This window comes from Chlamydotis macqueenii, chromosome 12, assembly GCF_036417535.1.
Source record: "Chlamydotis macqueenii isolate bChlMac1 chromosome 12, bChlMac1.mat, whole genome shotgun sequence".
Classification (NCBI taxonomy): domain Eukaryota; kingdom Metazoa; phylum Chordata; class Aves; order Otidiformes; family Otididae; genus Chlamydotis; species Chlamydotis macqueenii.
The window spans coordinates 21,347,357-21,374,475 of record NC_141567.1 but is presented as its reverse complement, the minus strand read 5'-3'; the positions used below and the strand labels follow the sequence as shown (position 1 = coordinate 21,374,475).

The 27,119-nt window shown below is 41.6% G+C and overlaps 1 protein-coding gene across 2 annotated transcripts in view; it reads right to left on the bottom strand.

Annotated features, from left to right (window-relative positions):
* THSD4 (thrombospondin type 1 domain containing 4) overlaps positions 1–27,119 on the bottom strand; it is a 300,054-nt gene that overhangs the window by 207,675 nt on the left and 65,260 nt on the right. For both annotated transcript variants that reach the window (XM_086757274.1, XM_086757275.1), the window contains exon 6: positions 16,540–16,642. In XM_086757274.1, the coding sequence (XP_086613400.1) occupies positions 16,540–16,642 (103 nt within the window). The remainder of the gene's footprint in view (positions 1–16,539; positions 16,643–27,119) is intronic.

The window sequence follows — 27,119 nt, the reverse complement described above, 5'->3', positions numbered from 1 at the left end:
GTTACCAATACAGTGGATTCATTCAATTGACATTTTTCCCATTCTTTCCAAAAATTAAATTTCGTGAAAACTGAAATCTTCTCTGAGAACACGTTGGCTCTACTGAAAACGGACAAAGGGCAATCAAAATCATTTCCACTTCCTTGTACCATTTCAATGCTGAAATATTTTATTTTACTGAACTTTAAAAAAAAAAAAAGAAAATTTAAATACTAATAATATTACAATCATACCTATGTTTTTAAGTTTCCACAATACTGACTCCAAATAATTTGATACCTTAAAAATTTTGTATTCCTGGAAAATTTTCCCATTTTCAGTTTTTGTTCACATTTGGAATGAAAACAAGTAGTCAAAATTTAAAACTGCCACAACACAAAGTGGCCCATTTCCTAAGAGAGACAGAGTAGAAACTGATACAGTCAGAAAGCGGATAAATAATAAGGATCATTACAACTCACAGCAGATTTTACATAAACATTGACCTCTTGTTTGTTACAGATGCTCTTGTCAGTGATGGTAAAGCACCTCACACGCATTACAGAACGCCCAGGAGATATTAAAAGGGTGTTTTAAACTGAACTTTAGAGCCCAGACCTGGACACAGAAAGAGTAACCAACTTTCTCCCTGTTCGATAGGAAATCTATGCAAGCCAGAAATCTGGGTCTGCATCCCACCCTGCCCCTCCCTCACAATACTGGTTCCAGTGCCCAGCGCCACACCACCACCAGTCAGAGCCACCTGAGCGTAGGGCGAGTACCACTGCTCTGCCTTCCACCAGATCCGCACTTGGTGCGTTCTTTATCATTTTATTACTTCAGCTATCAAAGTAATGGAGGAGATGTTGACTTTTTAGCCGTTTTGGCAGCATTGTTGGAGGAACTTGAAATTATTAAGCAGATGTTCTGCAACATGACTGGGGGCTTGTTTTGCTCTAACGAGATACAGTATTTGTTACAATGAAGGAAATTGCCTGCGGATTTGCTGTAATGCATTTCACATACACCGGGCCACATTTATATTGCAGTAATGAAAAAAAAAATACAGTAAAAGTCTATATTACTTTTCAGATCTGATGATGTCACCAGACTTATATTATTGTATCTGAAAAAATAAGATCAGGCTCAACTTTTTGAGGTCTGTTTCTGGTTTTATACTTGATATCCACCTCAGTGGGGTAATGGATGCAAACAGTCAGCTCTTTGTGATCTCTCTCCGGAGGGATCACCGTACCGCTTCAGCAGAACCAACCATAGTGAGCTGCGCCTCAGTATTTTTAGGCCGCTGACCAAAATTATTCAGAAGCAGATCTCCTTTCTTTGCAGATATACGAGCAAATTTAACACGCAGTTTCCCTGGCTCTTTCAAACTTAATTTTAAATTTGCTGTGCTTGGATTTAAATTCAGAGTTATACGGTGCAATATGGAAAGCAAATTAACAAATTCACAAGTCGAGTCTGTGGACAAATGCCAGAGATTTCTATCTGGGTGTAAGAGGGAGGACTGTCCAGAAAAATATTAGCAAGATTGTCTCTCCTTTGCAAAAGACCTCAAACTGTGGCTTAGATATTTATTGTGCGCCGTGCTTATAAAACTTCCAAGATGTCTAATGGAAACAGAGCACAATAGAAGCCAGTTCTGCTTTTCATTTTATATACTACCACAGGGAATCTTTCTTCTGATGTTCATCCATATTATAAGCTTTTCTTTCACAGTGGGTAAGATTTTCCTTGCTTTGAAAAGAGTAATTCATTTTAACAAGAAGGAATATCAAGCATATAGAAATGCCAGTTCAACTACTTATACTGGCTACATTGGCAAAATCTTTTCCATTCCCTTCACAACACTCAGCACCACCAAAAACCTCCGTTCAAAACATTAACAGAATACTCAGATACACAGGAATGCCGATATTTAAATAGCAACGTGCAGCACAGGCACCCACATTCATACGAATAAAGTAAGCTCACTTTCCTAGCAGCTACATCAATGCGAGCCGTAAACTCCGCGCTCCTTTCAAATGGGAGGTGAAGTTGGAAATTGTCAATCTGAGGGCTTTTAAAGGAACGTCACATTAAAATATAGGCTAGAATACTTAATCCTCATGAACCCTCAGTAGCAGTTTATCTTTACAGCCTCCCCGACTCTTGAAGTCTTGCAGAGTGACTCCAGACCAAGACCGAGCTTGGCGAGTCTCAGTACTCGGCTTGACCCGCAGGGACTGACCTTGCAGGTTTTATCTTACACTACAACAGAAGAGATAAAGTCTTCTCACTCATATCCCACAGAAAGAGGCTTTATCAGAGTAAGAGAGGCTTCAACAGATGACTTTTACCTTGTGTTTGCCACAGGCTAAAATTACGGATATTACCAGTTAGGACATTTCTAGGGATGTACTTTTGTTAAGCAGCAGTAGCTCACAAGCGTGTCTTAAACTTTCCCACTACTGCGGCTCAGAGGCGACCCCGGCATTCCTGTGAACTGGAAATCATGCAGTTATGGCCTGACCTGAGGGAGCGTGGATTTTCTAGTTCAGTCAAAAATTGCTCATGCTTTAAGTGCCCTACACCATGCTTAAACGGCAATCACCGATAAGCTGCCTACCATTAAAACCAGCAGCAGCAGACTTGCCAGATGTGAAACCTAACATCTCCTGTACTGGAGCAGGGTTCCTAAACTTCTCAGCTAGTCACAGCTTCTGGACCTGCGAACTCACACCACACCGCTACTGAAAACCATGGTCAAAGCTTCCGGCCCCACCTGCAGACTGACCCAAGGCTCAGGTTCAGAACTGTTGGGTTAAAGCTAAAACATTTACAAAGCTAATCCGGAAAAATCCACACATTTTACTGCAACTAAATCCTGCGTATCTGCCTTTTCAGTGCATGTAGGTGCTAATTTCTAAAATCTGCACAATGCCATAGAAATTACGTTAGGAAAACAGAATTTTGCACCTCCGTATTCCAGAAAGCAGAAGTGCAAATCCTACTGCTGAGAGCGTGCATAAGCAATTTTTGAGTACACAAATGGAAACTGTGAACATAAATGTTTAGATTCACCTCTGACTCCTTCTGAAATTAATGTTATCTTTCCTCTCGTATCAGCTGATACTGGAACCGGCTCAAAATGAACAAGCCATAAATGAAAAGTATCTTAACATGCAATTCTTTCAACATAATGAAAAATGAATTGGAGGTTTTTTGAACTAGGAATACAGATAATATTTTGATTTTTTAGGATAACTGGTAATATTTTAAAGGTTCAACCGTAGAATAAATGTTTCATTTACTAGTCACAATTTTAGTTGCTCAGAAACAGATACAGTAAAACAAAAGACAGAGAAATTTTGGGGAGTGGTGAAGAAGGAAGTAATTTGGTCTCTGACATTGTCCTAAAACCCTTTCTTTGTGTACTTGTAACTCTTCACAGTGTGAAAGAAAACTCTGAATCCCACGTTTATGTGCTGCTGCTTTCTGAGTCCCTGCCTGTACGCTCACCCAACAGAACCGGGCCTGGACTCGGCAGAAGCTCCCTGAACCTTTGAACGGAGGAGGGACCGCAAGTGGACTCTCTGACCTGAGTCACCTTTTCTCAAAGAAACTGCGAAAATTTCTAGTGAGGTCCTGAGCCTCTACAGAATGAAGTACGTACCAATTCTCCGAATACACAGAAAACTGGATATTATCATCCTGCAACAAAGTTTGTCAGGATCAGACCTCAGTTCTGATAGTTTTTTAGTTACACGGTGAATTTTTTTCTAAATGACCTCATCCAAAAGCCACTGAAGTGAATGGGAAAAACTCCCACTAACCTCAACAACTCCTGGACCATGAGGACCTATAGAAAGTCATATTTACATGGCCTTCCTTCAGCTTCACCAGCAACCTGACTGGGAGCTCCGGAGCCGGCTACGCACAGAGCACCGCATTAGCTCAATCACTGTTGACCAGAGCAGGTAAATGTGAAAGCTTTTTAAAAATCAAACTAATGGAAAATATCATAAAAGTATTTAAAACCTTTCGAAATGCATAATTGAGTCAACAAAAACTATTCCCACACAGAAACTGCGGCAAAGATAGCAATTTTAAAAATCTAAGGTATCTTGACAAGTATTTTTTAGTAGCGAGCCTCTTTTCCACTTTACTTGCCAAACCCACGTTATCTATTGTCTCCCTGTGCCTCAGGTGTTCATTTCTTTTTAAACATGCAAGGAATATCCACCAGGCATTTTTCAATTTTGCCTTCTAGGTTAACCAGCCCAGAATGACAGAAGAAAGTGCTCAAAGTCAAGAATCTATATCTGATTTTTAAAACTGAAAATTGTACAAGAAATATGTTGAGTAAATATTTCATACACTTAACCTCAAAGACTGAACACATGTTGATAATATTTTGCTTAATTTTTGCCCAGTCTATTCAATTTTCCCCAAAGTTAATGCATACCATGTTAAAATGATTACAGTCTCAACCTTGCAGCTCTGTTTTATTCTCCAGGCTATTCCGTGGATCTGGGACACATAGCAGGATCACTGGGGTTTGGACAAGAAATGTACACCTGCAAAACACTGTGAGCCCTAAGTTTTCCCCGTTCTAGTGCATTATATGACAAGAAATGGTTGCACAGACCTGCGTGACAAGGACTCATAGGACTACACTCATAAAAGTAGTTTCCTTGTGAAGCTGAAAATACATCTGTTCAGAGCATCAGAGCCTGCTTGTCTCTGTTACAAAAGGAATCTATCACAAAAAGAATAGATCTAGGAGAATTCAGACTAAGATTCATTTTTCGTATTCCAAAAGAGGTGTAGGAATAAGGATAAGACATCCTCTTTACATTGGTGACTTTTCTCATGGACAACAGGAGTAAAAAAAAAAAAAAAAATACAATATCATCTCAGAAAAGACTAAAGCATCCCAAAGCACTTATTCTGCAGGTGTACTTGTATGCAGTAACCAATGCAATGCTAACAGCACTAAAAATGGGAGAAAAGCTCCCTTTTGATAAGATAGTTGAGATCACTTCCCCCCCTGTTCTCTCCCTTATCCTGACAAACCCAACATACAAAAGGATCTGATGTCAGAAAATTAAATGGAGATTCAAAAATATTATAATTCTGTCGCTGGGTAAGATTGCCACCCAAGTCCTGCTAGAACTGACAAAAAAAAAAAAAAAGAAGAATTGGCATTATCTTTATTTCATAATTCATACACGACAGGGGTTTTGGCTCCAAGAAATTTATGCTGGCACAAGATCCAAAATAGAGGACAGAGAGAACACGGAGACCAACTCCTGAAATTGCTCGAGGCTGGCGAAATTCCTAGAGGACATTAATTTTAAGCAACATTGCTCTATGCGAATTTTCATTCCTGAACGATCACCTCCATCACCACACCCTCAGATTCCCTGTAGGACGTCTAAGGCATTCCCATGCCCACCTTTATACAGCCCAGACCGCTCCTCAACTCAGAGGGATCCAAATCCTCGCTTGCAGCAAGTTTCAGACTGCTCTGCACAGCCACTGGACACAATGAAGCTGTACAAGGAACATGTATATAGATCAGAACCATTAGAGATTATGTGAGGTGATATACCATTGCTTCATGTAGTCCTGCTTGTTAAAGACCTTGCTGGACAGCTAAGTCAGACACTGAGAAAGCTGTAATAAAGCTACCGAGTACTTCACACCAGCAGGTTGGGTTTTGTGGATCAAAGTACTCCATTGATTCATTTTTATAGAGGGGTGGTGAGGTTTTTTAAGAATTCATTTCTGAATATTGGGTGTCTGTATCTTGTTCCAAGGGCCACTAACAGGTAAAAATCTACTATAGAAATTCAACAAAGACTTTGTTTACTCATTTCCAGAAGAATAAATATAATTAGAGAATATTACAGTGGAAAAAAAATGGGTATTTTTTCAGTTCAAGCCATGAGTGTATGCATTTGCACAGCATTTCTCAGAGATGCTTGCACAGTATCGAGTAATTTGTTGATACTGCAGACACAAATACTCATCTAAACATGGAGGTCTTGTTGTTGTTGGCAAGTGGAGGGAGTCAAGATAAATTTTATCAAATTAGGCTTGAAAGGATCTATGCCACTCACTTCCAGATGTGCTTTGCAAAAATCAAATCTCCCTTCTACACTCTATCCTAGCCTAACAATCTTCATTACCACATAATCTGGATACGATTTTGTTTCTAAATCTGAGCCTGAAAGCCACAACACCCGTCCCTAACTTTCTGCTCCCAACAAAGGAACCAAGAAGCGTGCTTTGACATGAGGGCATAATTCTTCCCGAGATGTTTACCCAACTCGCAGTTAATGCAGCTAGGTCAGGTACTCTGAAATAAAGCAGTAAATACTGGTCACCTGGATACAGAAGACAACGTCTCTTCTACAGCAAAGCTAGGCTAAATTTATCTAAACCTTGTAAGATGAGGACAGACAGGGCTTGTCAGCTCACCTCCTTTCTGTCCCTTTCCTGTCTTCTTCAAAATACGTTCTGTTTACACGGTTTACCTTCAGGCCCACTTTGGAGTGTACTGAGTTTACCGCTGAATGCTCACATTTGATGGATGTGACTTCCATTTTCCTAAAGGCACTAACAACCCTGTCCAGTTCTTGAGGCTCATCCCGGTGTCCATCTATAATCACCCAAATCTTCTTGCTCTCAGCCCTCTTAACCCATCTTCCCTTCCAAACAGCAAGGAGAAAAGCGGGGAAATTGAGGTTTGCACAACGAACCATGAACATTACCATGTGCAGCACCTGTGATCTGCTACGGGGAAATGGTTCACTTCGTACAGCAGAGTGTGGTTCCTGCTTGAAACAGTGCAGTTAAAAACATGCATGCATTACTATTTTAATTATAACAAACCACAGAATTTCAGGTAAAAGCCAGGCTCTGATACTGCTAAGCTTCTTACAAATGCAAATTAAACCACATATATTAATAAAATTATATAGGAAGAATAACTATAAAAGGGAAGGAGCCATGTGGAAGCACCAGGTTTCCATATATGTAAGTATCTAAGCGTATTTTTTATTCAAGCTTTCTATAGAAGTAGTTACATATTTTAGTAATACACAGGATATTTACAATTTCCAGGTCAAGCTCGACACAACAGATGTTCAGGAAGCAGATTTATTGATGAAGTCAAAGAAATGCCTCAGATACTTTAACACAGCCATACTTTTAACATTTTGCAAACTTCCATCTGCTTTCTCTTGTGATCCATTCACAAATCGGGGACAAATGAAGAGGGAAAAAAGGGACACAGTGCAAGCAAACTTCTTGTTCTACTGCATTTGAATAAATTCTAGTCTCATAAATGATCAACATTTCAAAGGGATTTCAGTTTGAAATTAAATAGAATTTTCAGCAATGTGTGAAAAATGGATACTTCACTGCCTGGGACAGGATTTCCAATGAGTCTAAAGGAAATGAGAGCTCAGATTCCATGAGAAGTCAAGAGGAATTGTATGCCTATCGTGCTTAAGCTCCTGTCAATAATTTCAGGTATGTGCTTCAGGATGTCTTATCTCATACTAATCTGCTACCGGCTTACTGTTCAGTTTAGTGTTACTCATTTGCTAAGTAACTGTTCCTCAAACAGCCAGACATTAAGACTGATCCAACTTAAAAGTAGCCCAACAGATAATAGAAAAGGCCAAGCAAGGCAAACTGCATTATGTTTCACATGTCAACTCACACAGCAGTTGAAGACTTGAAGCCACCAGTTCTCAGAAAATACAAAATAGGATGAAGGTTTCACTAGATTTTTCAAAATTTATTTCCTAAATCTCCAATTATGCTAGATCATAACCCTGAGGTGCATGTGAAATGTACATGTGAACAGCATGTAGAAGGGAATTCTATCAGCATAGCTGTCTAACAGTTATTTTAATTGACAGGCATAGACCTAGACTTTCAGTTTTCCTCAGAAAGAGGAACCAACTCCTAGACAGGTTGGGGTTTCTTTTCTACACACATATTACAAACAAGGAAAAAAACCAAGTGGTAATAATCACTTTGGTGTTTTTATGGCGAAATGTAAGAATGCCACTTCTGTTATTATCTATATTGTGTTATTACCTGTCCTTAGAGAAGTATGCACTATTTGAGTTGCAGCCAATCAACAAATACAAACACCATCTACTCGTTACATTTCAAACCTCCCAAAACTCTGTTGCCTCTTTGATGAATCTGTGTGGCTACAGATCTCACATAAAACAGGAATAACGAAAAAAAAAAAAATACAAAATACAGTGCACGCAATTAAAGCACAGGCTTCAAGAATGACTAGCCGCAAAATGGAATAAAAGCAATCAAGATGATCTCTAACAGATGGAGGCAAAAAAAAAGGCAGAGGAGTATGGTCTATTGCGATGAGAAATGAAGACTTTAAGCAGCTGCCTCATTGAATATAATTCCTTGCAGCTGGATGGACTGCAGCACAGCTGGATTATTTCTGAGGTACCGTGTATATACTCAAATATCTGTATGTTCACTAACTGAAGTAACTTACTAGAGAAAGTGTAAATAAAAAAGTAAGACTTCTTGTCCTTCGGCTGAAAAAAATAGGTTATCAAAGTATTGCACACAAGAGTAAGAGAACACCAGTTCAGCACGGCGTACCCTGAGCCACGAGGAACTGGCAGTTCAAATGAAGAAAGGCCAGGAGTTCACAAACTGGCACTACGTTACCTTTGCATCTCGGGGACTGCACCGCTCTTGCCAAGAATCACAGGCGTTCAGGAAACAGACACCAGGGCCTACCTTGCTAATCTTACACAAGGATGCATTCTCTAATTACTCTAAACTGAAGTTCCTCTTCCAGTTAACCTAAAAAGGCGATAGGAATGTTACGTTTCTCTGTATATATCAAACTTCACAATGCTTCTAGAATGGATTTGTGTTAAGATGTAATGAAATCCAACAATGGATACTGAATGAATGCTTGCACTAATTAACATGCATATAGACAATATGTATCTATAATTTGTTTATACACACATCTCAATTCTAACTGAAGAAAAAACGAAACATAAAACCAATGAAAGCAAGTACCATACACTCAGGGTTGGCCCAGAATATTAATTTATTTGCAACATTACACAACACCTGAAAGGCACATTTATATTTGGGGCCAAAACTTATTGTGAAATTGTTTGTGCATATTTAGTAGCTGTACACAAAGAGTCACATGTAATAACAGAAAACTGAGAAGCAACATCTAGCAATCTGGCAAGACAAGAGAAGTGTTACTTGTCAGAATTTTGGTATTTATTTAGCAGACTTACAAACACTCCCAGGAGGGGATGTCCCGAGGTTCACTAGTTCTGGTGGATTATTTCTGCTGATCAACTGAATGGAAAATGTTCCACAAAACATCTTACTGATGAGACTTTAAAACGGAATAAATGGTTTCCTCACAAGCCTATAGACCCTTATCTGCACAAAGCCCCAGCAAATGAGCCAAAATCTCCCAAACTCTGAAAAGTCAGCAAAACTACTCTGTGCCTGCAGCTGGTTGGGGAGGATCTATAGGCAGTGTCCGCATTGTCCCGTTAACCGTACTCCCTGTAACAACTCTCTGAAGCCAGCCCTCTCTGACTTCTGGGTACTCCATTCCTAAGTGCTTAATGTTACTTGCACCTCTCAGCACCTGACCAAGACTTTTAAAAGATCAATTCGGCTTTTCTTCTATTTTATAATTACTTAAATCATATTAATCAGAGCTCATTCAGTGTCTTAACTGTCCTCAATTACCAGCAGACTGGAGAAGTTTCTGAGCAACTCAACATCTTAAGTTGAGTCACTATATTTTGATCTGTTATCAGAAACTATTTTGTCATTCAAAATGAGTAAAATCTGTTGTTATGAATCCAGCAACAAAACCTATGAATAAATAAATGTGGCAGCCCTGTATTAGTCTTCAGTCTCCATCCTAATACCAAAAATGAATTCAGAATGAATCTTAAGTTGAGCGACTATATTTTGATCTCACATCAGAAACTATTTTGTCATTCAAAACGAGTGAAAACTGTTACAAATTCCGCAACAAAAACAAAACCAACTGCCTGTTATCTGACACAATGTACTGAAGTTCCAATATTTGCTAGACACCTGTGGAAGTTATATATCTCGTTTTCTTCAGAGCTTCTATTTTTCACAGCTGTAGCTGGGAGACATCTATATCTATAAGTCAGGTTCTAGAAGGTATTTTAAACAGATCTACCTCTACAGTGCGTTCTCCTCTGAGCACAACACAGGCTTCAGGATAGAGCACTGACAGGAAAACCATCTTAGAGAAAGAGTTCCATAAAGTCCAGCATGAAAAACATGCAGGCCACATATCCTTCCATCCATTCCTAGTTCGGATTCTGATGCATTTTAAGTAAACAGAAGCCAGATGAAATTGCCCCAGTTGCCACAAGGCTGGGCGCTGACACCCAGCGCCTGTCGGGCTCCTTCACTCCAGCTGATGTTGAGTCACTCATTACGGGGCCCATCAGCAGTGAGGTTTGGCAACAGTGCTATTGCGGGAGACTGAGGACCCACTTTTCCCCCCACAGAAAAAGCAGCAGTGACATCAGTGCCATTTCATATACGCTACTGGTGCTTTCAGCTACAGGAATTTTTATCCCAGTTGAAACTCAGCCTGACTTGAACCCCGCTCCAAAGAGCAATGTACAGACTCCATATAACTTTTGTCTCTCAGCAATCAAATAGAAAAATAAAAGAGAAGTCGTAAGACGAAGCCAGGGCTGGCAATCAGAAGGAACTGAATGAACTCTGCCAGGCCTTTCAAAGATCCCTCTGGCTGCCAGAGCTCCCCTGCTCCGGCCGAGCCCGCAGATCCGGCGCAGGTGAAAGGCGCTGCCCTCGAGGCCAGCCCGCCTGCTAACAGCGGGGAGCAGAGGCCTCCCCGTGCGCTCTGCGCGGGCCATCGGGTTCCAGCGACTATCTGCCAGCAACAAACTTTTAAACATTTTCCAAGCTCTGAGCGTGGCTCTGTTCCTAGAAACGCGTCTGGCTTGATACAGTATTTTAAGCCAAAGACATCTTGACTCTACCAAGGAGAACTAAATCATCTGTACAGCCACCACTACGCTGATCCTTTAGCCACGTCCTCATTCCATTTATCACGTTTGGTAGCCTGTGTCCAGCAAACACTAACGCAAGTTACAGCTGCATATGTACAGTAACACACGCGTTTGAAACGGCAAGAGTTCCCGCTGTCAGTGCGATGCAGCTAAGCAAGCGTGCTGCCCCGCAAACAGGCACATTCACCTGAAACTAGGGCTGGCTTTCAACAAAAAACCAACAAAAACACCATTTGGAGGAAACGCTTGGTCAAATCTGCATTTTAGAAAACTTCCCATTAAAAAATCTAAAATAACAAAATGGAAAAAAAAAAAGCAAAAAGGAAACCAGAATAATTTCCACGAAAATTTTCTGTTTCTTTTACTATGAAGGAAAGGGGCAAAGCCTCAGTATCTTTTAGGGGCAAATCATATCTGACTGTCAGTGGGCCAGGCTCTGATTTGCAAAAATAGGTACTTTCTCTTTTTCAATAAAGTGAAATTGTCCCTTGGGAGAAAAGGCTCAAACTTTGCAGAATTTTTCTCCCTGTAAATCGCTATATTTAAAAGGAAGGAAAAAAAGCCAAGTCTCCACTAGAATACATTTCTAGCTATTTCAAGTTTTAAACACTGGAGATGCAATCACAGCTCCTCCTAGACTTCGGAGTCCTCTTCCACTTGCGGAGCAGTTGGAGGCAGCGCCGCTGGCGGCTCTCCTTGCTGGTTACCATGCCAAAAAGCAGCACAGGCCGGGAGAGCCGGCTGCTCCCGCGGGACTCGGCGCCTAAAGAGAGCCAAGAGCGCAGTGCAGAGCCCCGGTGCGCTCTTTGCTCTTTGCTCTCTGCTCCTACGCCTGCCCAGCACAGGTGTAACCCAAACTGCTCTAACAGAAACCTGTGGCTACTGCTGCAGTACAACACATCGACTACTACAAAAGCCTGGCTGTTATTATCCAACAGAACTCAAGGCAAGAGGGCCTGCCATTGACCAGGATTTTCTGCAGTTCTGGATTTGAAGATACAGTATTTGACAATGTATTCTGGATGTATAAGTCTATCCAGAGGGGGAGGCGCGAGCCTTGTGGGCCTTGCACCCCTCACCCTCTGGCCTCCCGCCGGGCGGTGACTGGGCCCAACCTCCCGCCGGGCGGTGACTGGGCTGAGAGAAGTGGAGAGGAGACGAGATGTGAAGGGAACCTGAGAGGCGTCTGCCTGCCCGTTGTGAAGGATTTCTGCGAGAGGAATGGCTGCAGACGCCGAGGTCAGTGCAGAAGGAGGGGGAGCAGTAATGCGTCTCCTGGCCAGAATTCCCCTGCAGCCCATGGTGAGGCTGGCTGAGCCCCTGCAGCCCGGGGAGCCCACGGAGGAGCAGAGATCCCCCTGGAGCCCAGGGAGGACCCCACGCCAGAGCAGGTGGAGGCCTGAAGGAGACTGTGGCCCGTGGAGGCCCTGCTGGGGCAGCTGTTTTGGAGGGGCTGCACCCCATGGAAGAGATGACCCACGCCGGAGCAGTTTCACGAAGGACTGTGGCCCGTGGGAGGGACCCCACGCTGGAGCAGGGGAGGAATGCGAGGAGTTCTTCCCCCGACGAGGAAGCAGTGGCGCAAAACAATGCGTGATGAACTGACCACGGCCCCCATGCCCTCTTCCCCCCTGTGCTGCTCAGGGAGGAAGCAGGTAGAGATAATTGACATTAAGTCAAGCCTGGGAAGAGGGTGGGCGGGGGGGGAAGTTGTTTTTCTTCTCTTTTTCATTATCCTGCTTTGGTTTTAGTAATAAATAAATAGTTTTCCCCATAACGGTAACTTCAATGATCTCTCCCTGTCCTTATCTCAAACCTGGAGCTTTTTGTTCTGTTACCTCTCCCTGTTCTCTCGGAGGGTGGGGAGAGTGAGCGAGAGACTGCGTAGCTTGGTCCTGAGCGGGGCTGAACTCCGGCAGTTATTTTGGCACCCAACATGGGGTGAGGAATTTGGGATAAGGATATTAATTGGGAGCAGTAACGGCCAAAACAGGGACTGAACTTGGCTAGAGAGCAAAATGATTGTGGGGAATTTATATTGTTCTAATCATGGTGAAGGGACGAGGGGCGGATTGTGTGTAAATTGTCCATTTTTATTTGGTGTTGTGATGATATTATTTTGATTTTGGTGTGGGGAATTATTTTTTGTTGATGTGTGTGTATTTTAATGATAATTCTTAATTACATGATTTGCAGAGTTGAGGGCTGGAAATTCACATTCCCACTGAGTTAGCCTTTTCAATGAACCAACAGGTTTTCTTCTTTAAATAGATTATTTTCATACAGCCATCAAAATATCAAACACTTTGGGTTATTAATTTTTCACCACAATAAAAAAAAAGTTAGCTGAAATAAAGAGTTCAAAAATTATCAGAATCATTAAAATATTTACTGCTTCTGTAGATGTAAACTTCCTTACAGGTTTTATGGTCATGTCACTGTGATGTGTTCTCTCTGTCACAACTGGATCCTTCCTCTCAAATCCTGCCCTTAAAGTCATTACGTGCTGTTGGTTCTCCAACACAAACTAGGGTTTTTTCATTAAATACTCTAAATTTAATACGGCTTTTTTAATAAAGACAAAAGTTTGTGTTGGAGCAGTAGCAGATAAAACCGGGTTAGAAATGCAGCTGCACCAAGCTGAACAAGGGAGAAATAAAAATGTGTGTGTTTTTCAAAAATAATAATAATTACACTTAACTCACCATCAGGACACGGCTGTAAATTACAGTTTAGCCACCCTTATTGATCCAACATAAACATTAGGAGCAAGCTGTGCTATGCAGGGGAGGGAAAAAGAAATGATTGTGGCATGTTTTAGATCCCCTGAGTCATCTTTCCTGGCACAGGGCAGGGTGAGTCAAAGCTGCCGTGTAGGAAGCAAGGAGATGGAGGTGGGCTGAGCTGGCTCAGCATTGACCGTGTCTTGTCATTGGCACTTTGAAAAGGGATGCACCAAAGCTGATACATCATAAGGCTTTGGGGCCATGCTGTAGGAGAAGTCATGCTGGCTGCAGAACATGCCTTCAGCCATCTGCCTGCTGCAGTATCAAGCTCTTTCTTCTGCCTAAATGCGCGAAAAAGTGCCAAAGTTGTACAGCTCTGAAGCTTCCTTTTGGGCAGCTTCACAATGCCTAACGAGACTTTAATTAAAAGCATAGTATATACTGAAAGATCACAATTTGAGATAAAGAGGTACAGCTCTGCAAGTCTCCACTACACCCACACAGATAAAACCAGGGCTGAGGCAAGACTACGTTAGAAGCAAACATTGTAAGATCAACTGGGAGTGAGATATGAACCTACTGGAATCTGCACTGAGGGATGCCGAGCTGTAAAAGTAGGCAACATCAATTGCGACCAAAGCTGCTCGTCCAAAGGAGCTACAGAAAGCACGCTAAGTACCCAAGGAAATGTCCAATTCTGGGCACAGGGAAAAGGAACTTCACACACTTGCAACACTCCTTGAGTTCCCTGAAAAATAAACTCACAATGACTTCTAATACGTCCTTCAGCACATCTTTGGAAGGGTCTTCGTTGTTACAAAAAAAGGCATTCTGCCTTGTACACTGAGGAAAGGCACAGATCCCCAAAAGCTGGCTCAGAGAGAGCTATTCGCTCAGTATAGTCCAGCAAAGGGTTCCCCCGTCCCCAAGAGCAAGTGACAGCAGCACGTGCCATCTTCCAGCTGACACACCCAGTCACAGCCCTACACACATGCGCTTTTCACTGCTTTCACTTCAAAACTTAGTATCAGGCTCTGTACTACAGGATAGACATGACCTCAGCTTATCAACAACAAAAAATTACCAGTAGCTATCACTCTTTTCTCCTTCTAAACCTGTTAGGATGAAGGGAGGGGGAACAAAAATATGAGAACCAGGAGGAATCCCTCCATCATGAAAGAAACTTATCCCTTCCTTTTTCTAATCCCTTGTTTGGCCTCCCTTTCGGAGCTAGGAAAGCAACTTAGCACCGTCAGTTAAAGACTGAAGGAAAGTAAAATATACAGAGCACACTCACTGCCCCCGCGCAGATCACTGACACTGAAGATGTGCATTATCAGGTAAATCCTGCCACTACACCAGCTTTAGGACAAACAGGGGCCAGGCGCTGACATAAAGAGAAATCATAGTACCCTGAAGCCGTTATTTGTAATGAAGTCTTCCGGCAAAGAGAAATCCCTGCAAACACTGGCCGTAAGACATTAAAAGCCACGGCATAACGTGTTACTTCGATTTAATTGTGTGCCACTGTATTACACGTAGCTACTCACACGGAAGGCAATAAAGGTCATATTCAAGAGATACTTGAAAAATACAGGTAAATTCTCTTCCTTCTACTTTGTTCTTCTCAAATCTAGAAAGGATAAGTAATGGGCCTGTATCTTCCATTTTAAAATTTTAAGGTGAGACTGTGCCTCCACGCGGAGGGGAGACGGAGCGCAGGGCGTGGTACAAGCACACCCAGCCCGCTGGTGATGGAGTCTGTGGGTAATGGAGCCATCACCATACTCTGCTGCTGGTGCTTCGCGCCAAGTGACAAAGCGACCCCAGAATAACAAAGGTGCCTGTGTACGTACTTCTCTATGCAGAAATCCTCTTTGGTCTTTGAAGTTTTGTGGAAAACAACTTTTAAAACATGGCAATTTTAAAAAAATAAGACATGAACTAAATTCCTCTGAATCCAGAGATGTGATTGAAGAATAAATTATTTCCCACATAAATAATTGTGAATCTCAACCGAGGTGGGCCCAGCTCTCGTTTACAGAAATACAAACAAAATAAGTATTTCACAAAACATGTTTCTGGAGAAAGATTATAACCCCCAACTCAGTGAGAGTTTATCCTCCAAAGGTTAGGACCCTAGAGGGGTGGCAGACCACTACTAGAGCGGCTGCTGCTGCTGGGTGTTCCAGGGCAACCAGTTCAACATGCAGCTGGGGGAGTCCACAGCACAGGAATCCCTCCCATAGTCACCATCCCAGCTGTCAAACACAGCATTAGAAAACACAAACTAGACAGCCAGAGAGTCCTGAAATGAATGCATAAGGACCATGAGTCACGTGCTAAGCTAGCATAAAAATATTTAATGCCATTTACTGACATGGAGCCATACTGAGCCTTTGTCACCAAAAGTAAAAGAAAAGGAGAGTTAACAGCATAGCAGCTGAAATGCTGTTGCAACACTATGCAGAGCCAATGGTATACCGAAGAAGGACTTACGTGCTTTCATTCCTGTAAAATATAAGGAATATTGAGGTGAGATTATCTACATGTCTGCCCTTGAACAAATTCAGCAGACGAACGGAGCACAATGAGCAAGACTCACACAGTCAAAGCCTGATGGCTTCCGCTGGGTAAAACCACATTTGCCGTGCCAAAACATAATCTATATAATAATGCAAAACCAAGTTGTCTTCCCTTACCTTCTGCAAAAGGTTCCCATTCATAAAATCGACCCATAAATGGCTTGTTATTGTATGATGCACACTGCACCTCTCTAATATTTCTGCTGCTTTCAGGACACATCTGTTTAAATTAAAAAAAAAAAAAACACAAAAAACAAAGTCACATTATAATCAAAAGCAATGTTACTATTGCTTTCTTACTAATTCGCTTGAGAAGGTCAATGAAGGCATTGCCTAAGTGTAGTCCAGATGAACAATATCAACATCAGGAGACTCCTTTTCTTTAAAACAGGTAACAAACGGTGTGATTTTAAGTAACAGTATCAAAAGTGCCTGTAGGGAAAAAATGAGTTTGTGGAGTTCATGGACCAGCAGTTCTACACAAAAAGCAATTATTTTATTGAGTTGTCATTTTCCTCAGCAAAAAGATGACACTTCAAGATAAATTCAATAAATGAGATGTGAATCATTTCCTTTCCACAACAGCTCCACATTTTTCATTATTAATATTCTGGGCTCGGATTCAGCACTGTTGAAACACTTAACGTACATGCTGCTATACCTTATTAAAAGCTGCCCACGTCAGCCTCTTTTTCTCATCCTATCCTTTTTCTTTTCTATTTCCACATGCTGCTGTTGCAGTCCTTGCATTACTTTGTATTTTAACCTGTGCCTTCAAATGCTAGCTTCAGAGTTCCTGAAGCTAAAGAGTGGGAAAAGGTTCTGACACACAGGCGCGTGCGTGCACACACACGTAGCGAGGCCGGGCAGGTTTAGAGATAGAAGTAACATCTTGTCTTAGGTCACCTGCAACGCAAGCCTTTGGCAGGCAAGTCTTGTTTAGATAAGCGGATTCCAAAAGTAAATACAAGTTAAATATTTAAATACTTAATTACTTTGTTCTGCCTGTATCCTCACACTACAGCAGTTACAGCAGAAGACTGCTCTGTGTGTGGGCGCACATGACAGGGAGAAAGATTTCTAGAGAAGCAAGCCGAGTTCATTAGAACAATTTTGCTTTGGTCACACACGCATTTTTTTCAGGTAGCCTTCAGATGATCAAAATGGCTATTAAAACGCTATTCAAGAAGAGTAGAAACCATATGAAGAAACAGACTAGAATATTATTTCTATAGGAGACATTTCAAGGGGAAACTAGAGACAGTATTATATGACAGCAGGATGGCTAAACAACTGTGGTTTCGAAGGGAACAGCAAGAGAATGAGTAAGAAGAGCTCTTGTTGCAGCTGTAAGTCAGTTCCCTTGTATTTGTATTGGGGAAAAACTGGTCATCTTTCCAGTGAAAGCCAGCGCCCCAGAGGTCCCAGAGGAGCTCTTGCTTTGTACCCACCAGCTACACATGAAGATGTTTGTAACCGGATCAGTGAGAGGTCAAAGTCAAGAGTTTTCAAGTGGGCTATAAACTGGACCCAAGACGTGCCCGGGGGAAGGTTCATGGACTACTTTATCTTCTATTCCAATCATGGTAACAAATCTTCTAGAATAAACACTGTTTCTGGCCAACCGGCCATCTGTGCTCTGTTCACCCACCCTTCTGAGATCTCCAAGTACATGCAAATATTGTTTTCCTCAACAAAACCCTCTAATAAAAAAAAACAAACAAACAAAGCTTCCCTGAAAATAGGACCACCATGAGCCACCAAACCACATGGGAAGGCTGGGACCAAAAGTCTTTCTAGTGCCAAATGCAGACAGCAAAGCTCTGTTCCCACAACTGAGATACACATCCTTACGTCGGGGACACAGCAATGCAACAAGGGTAATTCAGCCCCAACAACCAGCCGACCAAGCCTAGGGAGCTTGCATTATTCATGGAACCCAATTCTAGCACACATCCTAAAGGTGAAGCGACAGAACCTGAGCTGGCATAAATTAAGGTCACCACATTAAATTACCGCAGAATGACATCAGTTGCACCGGCAAAGAACCCAGCCTGAAGGGTTTCTTTTTGGAACGCTTTTCCCTTTTTTTTTGGCACCCGTTTTCTCACAGTCTATTGTGAAGTTTTGTTGTTTCTTGTTTTTCCTTCTCTGAGCCTTGAGCTCGTGCTCTCATGTACCAGTATTTCTGGCTCATAAACCATTTCCTGTACGCCCTGTTCATACCAACTGCAGGCAACGTATGAATAAAAAGATCAAAATATTCATTGCTGTTGCCAAAAAATAGTGACACTCGCCCCTTCTAACATCATTTTTATACAGCTACAATTTCTGTTTTTAAACTTACGGAAAGTTGCCCACAGGCCAGGGGCCCCGTTGCTTTAAAGCAGGACAAAGGGCTGACAAACACACTGTGGATCAAGCTGAAATCAGAAGAAAAGGCTAACTCAGTAAATCCCTGCTACTTTAAAAGTCCCAACTCAGTTGTCCTTTCTCCGTTTCTTTCATCAAAGTTTATGTAGAAAATTTGAGTAAAAATTTGAGAGTGTGGCCTGCTCTGCAAAAACCCTTTGCTTTATTTTTATCCAGATTATACTCATTTTTATTTTTAAATGTCTTTTAAAAATATTTTATGAAAGAATTAACTACAAGGTGTAGCTAGTCAAACTTACTATATTGGTATATATTGGTAATATATATATATTACTATATTGATTATGAATCACCAAGGCTTAACAGAGTTACACTCTACATACGCACTACTTAACATCTACACATCAGTTATTAACCCCGCCTAAATCCTTAGCTCGTAGCTGAACGAAAGGGCAGTTTCACGCTGCCTGCTGCTCAGCCCCCCTGCAAATGAAATCCCTGAGCCTTGCTCAGAAGACCTAAGAGTGCCAAGCACTTTCTCTCGGCCCCTCTGACTTTTTAGCGCACATTTTAGGCAGAAAATACACTGTTAGGACTAAAAGGCAAACGTCTGGCCCTGTACAATCAAAAGTGAAACTTTAGCATAGGGGTTTCTGTACATCCTCATTTTTTATTTATTCCTTGAGAGTACAACCAATTTTTACACTTGTATTTAATTGCTATTTCTGTCACAAACACAGACAGCTTGACTGTAAAACTCCTAAAAGACAGCAAGGAGCATCTGTGATGAGGAGGCTACAACCCCAAAGACAGCTCGTATTTACAGCGTCTAACAGCTGTACCTCAGCGAGCTCATCGCCTGTTCCCAGCTCACCCACGCAGCTGGGACACGCTGGAAGAAACCGGGACGAGGCCGGGGTTTCCCACAGCACAGCGCAGCAGGTCACACCTGTGCCCAGCTCCCGCTCTGTCCCAGGGGCCTGCCCGCGGCAGAGCCCCTTCCCGGCCCCCCGCCAAACGAAAAGCCATTTCACTTTAAAAAGCAGGCATGTTGGCATGTTTACAGATGAAGAATGTTCCTGTGGCTAAGCCAGAGTGCTAGGATTTAAACAACCTGGATCTCTTTCCAAAATCTCCCAGATGCTTTCAGAATGAACTTTGCTAAAATATTTAACCTTATTGTGTGATTCTGCCTCGGTTCCCCCTCAGTGACACGAGGGCATTAGGATCATGCTGCCTGGTAGGGACTGGAAAACAAGTTTTCAGAAAACAAAATGCTGACTGTATTCATTGGGTTTTTTTAAACAACAGATCTAGAATTTCATTTTCTTCTCAAAAACTTCATTTGTTTTTTGACTACTGAGGGAGTTATCTGAAGTTTTTCACAGAGGTTTTGATATAAAACCAGGATTTCCCTCTTTGGACGTTTTTAAAAAGCAAATAAAATCTCCTTTCTAAACCAGGTCTGTGCAGGCCTGATCAGCAGAAAATATACGTTGCATCTACTAAGGTATATCTCAGATTCCATCATGTAGAGGCAGGCATAAATTATCTACAAAACTATATTCTATACCAGGAGAAGGTTTTTTTTAATTATTATTCTTTCAGTTGCGCACTGTAAAATTAGAAACGGATTAAAATTAGAATCCATAATTTTGTATGTTTTGAGATGTTGTCTGTCTCTCTTCTACTCAAAATACTCTGCCTGGAAAAACCAATGCTGTAACCTAGGCGGGCAGGACTTTATTCAGCTAAGCACCTTCAACGTGCTGGACATTTTCACACAATGTAAAACGCTTCCAGAGCTTCCACCGCTGCATTTTGACGCAGCTGTTTCAATGACTATGCCATCTTCTCCGACTTTTCTCCCCGTACTTTCAGAACACGGCAGTAACAGCAGCAGCACAGCACTGCGTCGGTGAGGCAGGCATTTAGAAGTATCCCTTTGTGCTTTGAGACCTCCAGCCAAATTTCCTGAAATGCACTGTGTCCACAATTGACAAACTCTGCACTCTGGAAACTGTAGCTTTATTTATGCCTCAGTTTCATCTGAGATACGCAGGTCTGAAATCATTCTGAGGGACAGCAACACCCAGTACTTCTCTGCCATGTACCGCTACAGCCTTCTTAAAATGAGCTGCCAGTACAGCTAAGACTGTAAAACAAACCAACCACCCTACTTGCTTTTTAGCTTTTGGGAAACATTGGAAAAGCACAAGTTTGTAACCAACCTTTGACACCAGGGTTAATTAACAAAGTGCTGGCAGAACACCAGACATGACCAGTCTGCCAGCAGATGTGCGCTCAGGCTGGATGCACGCCTGCCATCAGCAAAGCTGTTTCAAAGCTGCCCTGATAATGCACTTCTGGAAACGCATAAACGGGCTATTTTGATCCTGATACCATCTCTGAAGGCAATTAAAACATCAACTAAGATTTTTGGCGCTGTTTCATTCTTACGACCTACAGTAACTGGCAAACTCTTTTTCCAAGGCCCCATACTCCTCCTGGGTTCTCCAGGCTCAGGCATAATTCATAATTAATATTTTCTACGTGTGCAGTACTATATACTCAATTAAGTCCAAGTAATCCAGTTACACTCTAGTTTTCATTTCTGTAGTGGTTCTATCTAATCACATTAATCCTTTGACATTCCAAAGGATAAACACATTTCCAAAGAAAAATAATTAACATACTTGTTTCTGAAACAGTAATCTGGAGATTCTTCTTTCATTTTCAGAACATATCTTAAAAGCGCCGTGTCCTTGCAACATGCATACTACGTAAATTCCAGTTCCTTACACAACAACCCACCATGTCTGCGATGACCTTCTGCTCTGAAGTGCTGGTGCCTTGTTCCTCCCGAAACCGATGGAAGTTCCAGGTCTGTATCTAAAAGCAAATCCTGGGGTCCTTCAAATTTTAATTTTTCTGTTAAGTTCTTTCTCTTTGCATTGCCAAGGACCGCGCATGTTCATAGCACTGTTAATTAGAATCACAGCAACCTACCTTTGTCTAGCGGAACACACTCTGAAAGACAGTAACAGATCCATTTAAGCTACTGGAGACTCTTCTATTTCCCCAATAGGTCTTGTTTTTAAAAATGGTAACAGAACACAAAGACAACTCTATGCCAACTGAAAAAAGAACTAAGGCATATTAAATGTGTCTAGGTATCTGTGGCACAAAGTACCAGGCAGATTTTTTTATTAAAAAAAAAATACTGCTGTATTTTTATTAAAAAAAAAAAAACTTGCTGCTTCTGAAAAACAAAAATATGCAAGAAACTGTAGAAGGTAAAATTTTTTAAATTATGTCAAGAGCAGCTCCGCAGTAAAAATAGTGCTAGCCAGCTCTAGCTGCAGCCCATGACCACAGACAGTGCACTACACATGTCTGGCTTGACACGGAATGAACATTAACACCTGTGGATGCAGTGGTATCTGGAGAAGTTTATGAGGAAGGAGCACCTGTATTGCTGAAACCTCGGCACTGCCTCAACTGATGAATTCACACCTAGGTGTCTGTTGCAATGGAGACTAAGCTTAGTTACGACAATCATCACAAACTACTAACCTTTACTAACCAGAGAGAGCTCCAGAAGCAATGGGAGCCTAAAGGAGCAAGTAATGCGGGGTGGCAGCCTCCCTCCTCTCCCTCGCTGCTTTCCAGGGGCTTTCCGGCAGAGACGGAAAGGACCTTAGCCACGTGCACCATACAAAATCGTATTTCTGCGTGGCAACAGCCTTGTCTTTGCAACAAGGAAGACGGTCCGTGGCAGAGCTGCACCCTGGGGTGCCCGCCCTCCCCGGGGTACGTGCTGGCTCCACTGCCACGGGTAAGGGAACCGCTGCCTTCTCAGTCTGGAACTTAAACACCGTTTTTTTTCCACTAATGGTTTCAAGCTTTGCCCCAAGAAAAGTCTTTTAAGTGTTACCTAATCTTTATTAACTTCACCGTGCATCAGACAAATAAGGCACTAAGGCGTAATGTGGCAAGTGCACCTCTCACTGCTTTACCTTTTCTCCCTTCCATAGCACCGCACAGCTTAAAGCACAGCATGCCTAATAACGGGGAAGAAAGATCAACTAAACAGATGGAAAAACAAGGATTTCTGCTTAACTTTACAGGTTCATGGCTTTTTTAAAAATTCTCACCGACAGATCCATCTGATTAGATCAAACTAACTTATTTTATTTAAGATTTTCAACAACTTGTAAAGAATCCAAGTCCATCCCACACAAAGCATCCACACTGATTTAATGTGCATGACTGGAAATGTTTGGCACTATAAGCTTAGGAGGGGCTCACCGAAGAGCTATAGTAGGAAAAATAACAGTGCAGTTCCTCAGTAGTATAAAAAATGTGTCAATCCTGTTTATTGCTAAAATTTTTACAAATGCTATTCCAAAAAAAAAAAGAAAAAGTCCAACCAACCAACCAAAAAAATCTGAGAAACAATAAGTGGTTTCTACAACATCTAGGTTTAACAACTAGAAAATGGAAGACAAATACCAAAAACAGACCATGCTGGAAGAGAGCATCATCTGGTGTAAAGTGATCCGCAAGCGTGCTGTGGAAGTCAGCGCTATGTCAGTTCGCACCTGCCCGTGATCTAGCCAGTTGACTTGCTAGTCTTTTTCTGATCCAGCAAAAGACCAGATGACTATCAACTCAGTTCAAAGCCTTTTTTTTTTTCAAAATGCAGTTACTATTTTACTGTCCCAAATTTCTTTTAGGGCCCAGTTCCCTGAGCAAAGAAGTACTTCAGTATCGAAACCGGCGTGCACACAGGATATTCTTTGCATGATCCCAATCAAGCATCAAAAGCTTGGCATTTGCAGCAGAAACCATAACTACTTTGTACTGGTCTCAGTCTCAGCAGTGGTATCATTTTTCTCTATAAATATGCTGCATAAAAAAAATCCACCAAATACAAGAATTCTTCCATTCCAATAGCTATTTATAGAAACACTGCATAATGCTCAAGGTGCTTAAACTGCACGCTATTGCCTCATTTAATGGGAAATCAGTGAAAAGTTATTTCCATTTGACACAACCTGGCTCAAAGGCTGAAGAACGCCTTAACACGGAAGCTTTAGGCCCCTGCTGCAGGTTCAGCGTCTCATCTGTCTACACTGTTCAAACACATCTGAAAAATAGAGCATGTTTAATAGTCCTCCTCAGGATAGCTGCTTTAATACAATAATAGTGATAGCACTCTTTAGACTAGAAAAATCCGTCACCCCAAAACCCTTTTCGACAGGTACCACCAATATCAGCTTTGAACAAGCTCATACCTGTTGCAACTCTAGTGGAATCAGCAGACTTAGAGCAAAGATGATACACCTAGTCCTCACAGTTTGTAGAAAACGATGCCAAAATGATAAAACATCTACTCTAAGGTTTCCAGCAGTATTTTATTTCATTTTTAAAAAGCATTGTTCTTAGAGCTGCCTGTTCCCTCTGGGGTGCAGTCTTTATATCATGTAGGTTTCACTACTTCAATCTTTTATTCTCCCGGCTTCATCAGTACGTGGGAATAATCCTCCACCAGTCTTCTATATGAAAGCTTAATGAGTTTAAATGGAAATTCAGTTGCATGCATCCCATTTAAACAACTGGCGTTTGCATGGGAGAAGGGACTTCCTGAATGGTTCCAACAGAAGGACGGAAAGTTTAGGGAAGTTTCTGATTTGTATTACCACGATATTGCACTTTTTAATTAAAAATTCTTATTGCAGCAAATAATCACAATGTTCTTGGAAAAAGATCTCTATTCTAAGTGACAACCAGGCAACAGAAATGTTTACGCAGTGTTACATGAGGCAGAAATGTACAGATGTTACTGCCTCTGGGGTGAATTGTGGTAAGTCCATTGAGAGTATGTATTTTGATTGTTTTTGTTACAAAAAGACCTACAATGTGGAATAATTCGGTTTCCACAAAAAAAGTGAACAATTGTAGAACAACATAAATGCTGCTTAAAAATGACGATGAGTTTCCAGAAGCCAAGTGAAACAGAAATGACAGCGTTATTCATATGTTAGAGTTCTTGTTTCCACCAAAAATCAATTTCTGATATAACACACTCTTACACTATTTCTGCAATATATTCCTTTTTCCTATTTAAAAAAAAAAAAGGCACCTTAAACTAATTAGCAGATGGGTTTCCCATATTTTATAATGCTTTGGTACAGCCACAGCTGGTATCACTGTCCATTTACTCATGAGTTCATCAAACTTTAACCATTCTGACTAAAATTTTCCGTGCCCGGTATCTGCCTTAGTCTCATTTCTTTGACTGAAGTATTTTATCCAAGAATGAGTCTGGAGGAAAACAAGAGGGGGAAGGTGTTTTATTTTTTCCCCCATGCTTCAAATATCCTGATAATTTTTCTTCAAAAATCCAAGTGGCTGTTTTAATTTAATGCATGAAATGAAGTGAGCTAGGAAAGCAGGTTTCTGTCCAGAATGCATCCTCTGCCTCTTATATGGAAATCTACCCAAATATAGCCAGCCCACAAGCTTTTGAAAAAAAATGCTGATATTCCTGCTTTGTACATGTTCGGTCAAAACTTGTTAAAAGTTTTGCAGCTAAACTACTGGAACAGCCTGTTTACAAGAAGTGCGTTCCACATCTGAGGCTAAATGAGGCTGAGGAGCTTTCCAGCAATTACTGGTACGTGCTCCTGAGGTCCGCATTAGGAGCGGGCACTGGAAATGAAAACACGGCATCGCTCTCCTGCTCTTAATAACCCCTTGAGCCTGGTACAGGCAGCGTGGACACAGCAAGGAAGTGGCCCAACACAAATGCCTGTACCTAAAATGCATGGAATACTTTGGAAAAACTTGGATAAAACTTGGGACCGGGATTCAAGAGATGAGACTTGGATGAGCAAGACAGCTGGAGAAGATACTGAGAAGAAGAAAGTGAAACTGGATGGAACTGGAGAGACTAAGTAGGAGAGACTGGAGGCAGAAGAGATGGGGATAAGTAATGGAAAATATTAGACAAGGTACTAAGAAAGTGAGAAGCGTGATTGAGCAAAAAAAAAAAAAAAATACAGTGCAACAGCTTCTATTTGAGGGAAGGAGCAGAGACAGGGTGTATTTGAAGGAATGTAGAAACACCTGTGGTGAGAAAAACCAATGAGCGCCACGGCAAAGCACTTTCATTGCCCCGCAGTACTAGCGGGCAGTAAATTCCTTCTGCCATTGGCTCAGCTGCAGTGCTCTGGCGAGCACCGTGAATAGTGACGAACCACCTGACAGCATTCTGTTTTTGAAGGCTTTTTTTTGGTTTTGTTTTAAAGCTATAAAGCTACATACAGTAAGTCAGAGGACATGAAAAGAATGTTTAACCTCACCTTAGAAGAGATTGTCCACACAATTGCTACCTGATTGGCTCTTTGTGCCTGTGAGGTCCATTCTCAACTCTATGATTACATACCATGTTTTCCATATGAACTGTGACTCATTCAGTGTGCAGAACGGACTCACTCCGAGGACGAATCGGGAACGTTTAGTTAGAAGAGTTGTTTACATAATCTCTGTCTCAGTCACTGCAAAAACCAGTAGGTATACCATGGACTTGCAGAATAAGAAACATGAAAGATGGCCTGCAGTTTCTAGAACTAGCTACTCTACCAGTTTTGGGGGGGGGGGAAAAAGTCATCTACAATGCAATTTACTTAATCCAATCCTCTCTCAGTTTGTGAACTACGTACTTTCTGTTTTGGGGTTCCGACTGAAAACCTCTGCATCTGATTTGCAGATCAGCTGCTGAATCAAATTACAGTTCTGGTCAACGTAAATTTTGCTTTGACTATTGTCAAGTAATAAACATGATACTGAACACAGAAAAAAAATCCAACCCAAATTACTCAACACAGGACATTAAAGTGTTGAACACCTTTCTTAAACCTCATGCTTCCGTATCTCAGCTCCCCTTCCCACAACAGAGATTCGATCTCGCTATCCGCAGCAGCTTTGTGAATGTTAAATCAAGCACTGCAGTAATAGTATCAACGAATAGGCCTTAGAGCAGCCAATTTTTCTTATCTCCACGGAGCATTTTTAAGTCAGGGAGTCAAAGGCTGAACAATAAAGAGAATAACACTGAGCAGTGTATCACTAATAATTAAGTTGCTGATTTATGCAGGGACCCTGGGGTAAATTAATATATTATCAAGTAAGTCAATAATTTTCTTGCCACATAAGAGTTACCATAGGATTGTTCACAAAACTGTAGTTCTGGAAGCTCTAAACCTTTGCAGGTTGGCCTTTGTCACATTAAGAGAGCCCTTTTAATGGGCTGCTCA